Source organism: Dioscorea cayenensis, chromosome 16 (genome assembly GCF_009730915.1).
Source record: "Dioscorea cayenensis subsp. rotundata cultivar TDr96_F1 chromosome 16, TDr96_F1_v2_PseudoChromosome.rev07_lg8_w22 25.fasta, whole genome shotgun sequence".
NCBI classification, from domain to species: domain Eukaryota; kingdom Viridiplantae; phylum Streptophyta; class Magnoliopsida; order Dioscoreales; family Dioscoreaceae; genus Dioscorea; species Dioscorea cayenensis.
Genome location: NC_052486.1, coordinates 2,933,468 through 2,937,816, shown reverse-complemented (window position 1 = coordinate 2,937,816; position 4,349 = coordinate 2,933,468). Strand labels below are relative to the sequence as shown.

Below are 4,349 nucleotides of genomic sequence, written 5' to 3'. Positions count from 1 at the left end.
TGTCCAAGATTTTTTTGATGACTTTTGAATCAAAATCCAATATCAAATCAAACAACATCAAAGGCAACAGGAAAACATTCTAAAAAAGAAATACAAAAACTTATAGGACTTATTAATAGAGTTTCTCTTGCACCAAGGTTTTGGAAAGGAAGAAGTGGTCGAGGAGTTTTGCTAAGGCTAGGGTCTTCAAAAGGAAGGCATGATAAAAAAGAAGATTTTTTATTTTACAAAGGGGCAGTATTGAAATTTTATATACCCCACATTTGCACTACCCACATCATCAAAGTGACATCATTATTGTTCGAAAGTTCACTACAGACCGAGCTCATTGTTATTATCAATGAAGATAGCAATTAGAAAGGAAAGAAACACTAAAGGGTAGTTTGGTTCACATAATCTTATATTACCATTTGAAATAGAATTACCGAAAATGTGATTTCCAAATTATGTTAATGTGAATGTGACCAATTTTTGTTTGATTAAGAAGGCAGTAATATGGTTGGATTGTAATATTACCATATTTGGTTAGGAGGAAAAACTTACATTATTTAATAACTAAATTATTTTAAATATTACCATATTTGGATTGTAATAACTAAATCAAACTTAATTATTTTAAATAGTATATTTTTTCTTCCAATTTAATTATTTAATATTTAAAAATTTTAAAAAAAAAAATGGTTTTTTATTTCAACAAATATTTGAGAATTTTTTTATTTTTAAATTTTTCAAAAGGTGGCATGTTAGAAGTTATATTGACCTTGAAGAATATAATTAAGAAAAACAAACACATTATCCAGGAATGTGAGATTGCCACCGCTTCAAATAATAATCATATTTTTGATAATGTTGGCTAAATTATCACATTTCAAATATGATATTCCTACTCTAAACAACAAAATCGAAGATTATCAAGTCCTCATTCCAAGAATAATATAATATTATCTCCAACTAAACACCACCTAAGAGCAAACTCATGTGATTATATTTAAGAAAGTAAAATTTAATTTAAAAAATCATTCATTTACAAAGTATGATTCTAAAAATGACTTTTTTCTTACCATAAAAAAACTCAAAAAAGACAGGTGAATTACACTTGGCATTCGTTTTCTAAGTGTCACTTAAGTCAAGCTATTTTAACATTTTTTCTATCACATCTACTTCAGTCTCGGTGGTGTTTGTGATTTATTAGTTTTCTTTCCATGTATTTTTCTTTTCTTTGTATTTTTTGTTTGTTTTGTTTTCCCCCATGTATTCTTTTAGTTTGGTCACTAGTATACTTTCTGTAGTCATGAATGAATTAGACGTCTATGTACCCTATTAAATAAAAAAGTCAACTTAACAATTTAAAATCTACAACCAGGATATTTTTAGAGAATAATATTTATAAATATTTATGAAAATAAAAGTAAAAATATGACCGCATAAATCACGGTAATGTCCCAATAGAGCATAGAAAAAACAAAAACAAGTCATAGTCGGTGTGACTTATTTTGTGGCCATGCTCTTTTCCAAATATATATATATATATATATCATACAAAATTATAAAATTGTTACATTTAAAATAAAATAATACTTGATTTGACAATATCCCTATGGATCATCAATTAATTAAATCTAATTAAAAAGAGAGAGAGAGGAAGGATGGTTGGCTCAAACACGGCATTACTTTGTTTGACCATTGACCAGACTACCCACACGTGCTTGAATCTTTCTCAGTTGGTGGGACCCAACACCGTCGCACGTGTTTCAAACATCCTGACGAGGATCGCCGCCATTGATGATGCGGCGAGCTGTCATTGGTCAATAGGAATGTGGGACCCACACGACTAGTCAAACCATGGTCTTCTCTTATGGTCACAAATTTGACTCTTCCCCACATTAATATTTTTTTATTCTTATTAAAATATTCTTTTAAAAAAATCATAACCTTTTTCTTTTCTCTATTTTTTAATTGAATTTATCTCAATTAGATTAAGAACACTGACTTTTGAAATTCAATTTTAAAAAAATGATCAATGTCTTTAGACCATGAAGAAATTTTCTTTTTGCCAACCTTCTAAACTTTAATTGAATTTATTTTAATTAGATTAAGAATACTGACTTTTGAAACTCAATTAAAAAAAAGAGATCAATGTCTTTAGACCATGAAGAAATTTTCTTTTTGCCAACCTTCTAAACTTTACACCAAAATCAAATGGATAAACTTCTCAAAGAGTCATTCAAAATCACATGATTCACAAATCTAAGTGCATTGCATGTAGATAAAAAATATTATTATTATTACTTTTTTTTTGGCGCTAAACTTTGAAATAAAACATTAGCAAAGAACATCTCATACACTTCCCATTCAATATCATTGTTTTCATACCAATAATCTATTTACATTTATATCAAGCCTAACTCTAATTAAACACCAACAATTCAATCTCTTTTATATATAAGAGTTAGCTTCTTGAAGGTGAATGATCAAGCATTTTGTCGGAAATAGCCGACGCAAGGGCGGCAGTGAAGGTCGGATCTTTCGTTAAGGATGATGCCATTTGCTCAACCAAACGCCATTGAATCTCCGGTGATTCATCACTTCGGCATGCCTTTTTCTTCGTCGGAGTTGGTGGGACAATGGCGGCGGTGCCGTTGTTTTTCTCCGGCCGAGAAGGTTGGCCATGAGTATGATCACCTTCATATGTTGCTACTAATATTGATTGATCCTCTGCACTTCTTTGCACCTACAATCAATTTTTTTAATAATAATAATTATTCCTATTATCTCACCATGATCAATGCTTTAATTCATATTATCAAACATATATAAAAATAAATAAAAATATATATATATATATATATATACCTTCTTTTTGACTTGACATGCAGGAGCAAATGCACATCTGAAATAAGCCCTAGGGCAAGGGTTATCTCTTGTCACCTTTTGCCCATATTTCCTCCATTGATATCCATCCTTCACTATCTGAAATTTAATATACAAACATTATATTTGTTAATTGTTAGGGCAAGAGATGAAAAGGTAACCCTAAATATATAAAGCATAGAAACATTAAAAGTAAACTAACTTACAAGGCTTGAATCAGAAGCATCAGTGCGGACATAAACCTTAGAAATCTTAGGCCTAGAATCATCCTTGATCGGTTTTAAAGAATCACAGCTCGATGTCGTTTCCGTATGATATCGAATAAAGTTGATCATGCCATTAGGATTGTCGGCGACGATATTGCTATTCGTCTCTAGGCTTTCGCTCTTTCTTTTTTTCACCGGTGAGGCCGAAGCTGAAGGCGATACCGATCTTTTCTCCGATGACTCAGTCATTAACTCAGCCATCTTACTTTGTAGTGACCTATAGTTTACATACATGGTTTGCAACATCTCAGTGAGCTTTTCATTCTCTTTACTCACTCTATTCAACTCAGCTCTCAATGCTCCAACCTAAACAATTAATATATATAAATATGTATATATATAAATCAAACTATTCATGTTTAAGAAAACACAAAGAAACTAAACACACAAGCACAAAGCACAAACAAACACAAACCTCTTCTTTGATGAGAGACTTGGTTTCTTCTTTATGTGATTCTCTCTGAACAGATGACATGAAGATATGGATAAGAACCTTATAACATATATAACTTGGAAAATACAATAAATATATATAGATAAATATATATATTTACCAAAGGTGATGATGAGGAAGAACGAGGGACCAACAGAGAGATCAAGGCAGAGAGAGGAGGCATCCATTGGTTTGAATTCCATGAGTTAATATAAACGCTTGATGAAATGATGAATTGAGTTTAATATATGTATATATAGAGAGATAGAGAAGAAGAAGAAGAAGAAGAAGAAGAAGAAGAAGAAGAAGAAGAAGAAGGGGTAATAATTTTGAGAAGCAAAGGGGAAGGGGAGAATATGGGATTATATAGAGAAAGAGTTGGATGATGGGGGGAAAGTGGGAGAAGAGTGGCATGTTGGTGAGCACTATAATGGATGGTCTAAGACTTGATGATGAAAGTCAAGCTCCTCATGCTAATGTAAAAGAGTTGACGAGTTGCCAAAGATGGAAGCAGGCAAATGAAAGTCTTTCTGGCATACCTTTCATCTTCTATTAATATAAATATATATATATATAGACATTGTTTATTCATTTACTTCATGTGCACCTCTCATTCCATATTCCTTATTATCTCCTTTTTCGTTTGTCCTTTTTATATAAATCCAAATATATATATACTTATATATATTAATTAGATGGTGGTCAATTAATCCAAGTATTTTTTTTTAAATTTTGATTCACTTTTTGCGAAACAATTTATGGTATTCATAATAAAATAA

General features: G+C 30.9%; 1 protein-coding gene across 1 annotated transcript; it reads right to left on the bottom strand.

Moving 5' to 3' along the window:
- Positions 1-2,326: 2,326 nt before the first annotated feature.
- LOC120279397 (WRKY transcription factor WRKY71-like) lies at positions 2,327-3,868 on the bottom strand. Its single transcript, XM_039286330.1, has 5 exons — positions 3,692-3,868; positions 3,553-3,597; positions 3,078-3,443; positions 2,854-2,970; positions 2,327-2,731 (listed from the first exon to the last, which is right to left on the bottom strand). Exons 1-5 carry the CDS (start codon positions 3,752-3,754, stop codon positions 2,450-2,452), a joined length of 873 nt encoding a protein of 290 aa, XP_039142264.1. The 5' UTR covers positions 3,755-3,868; the 3' UTR covers positions 2,327-2,449.
- Positions 3,869-4,349: the final 481 nt, after the last annotated feature.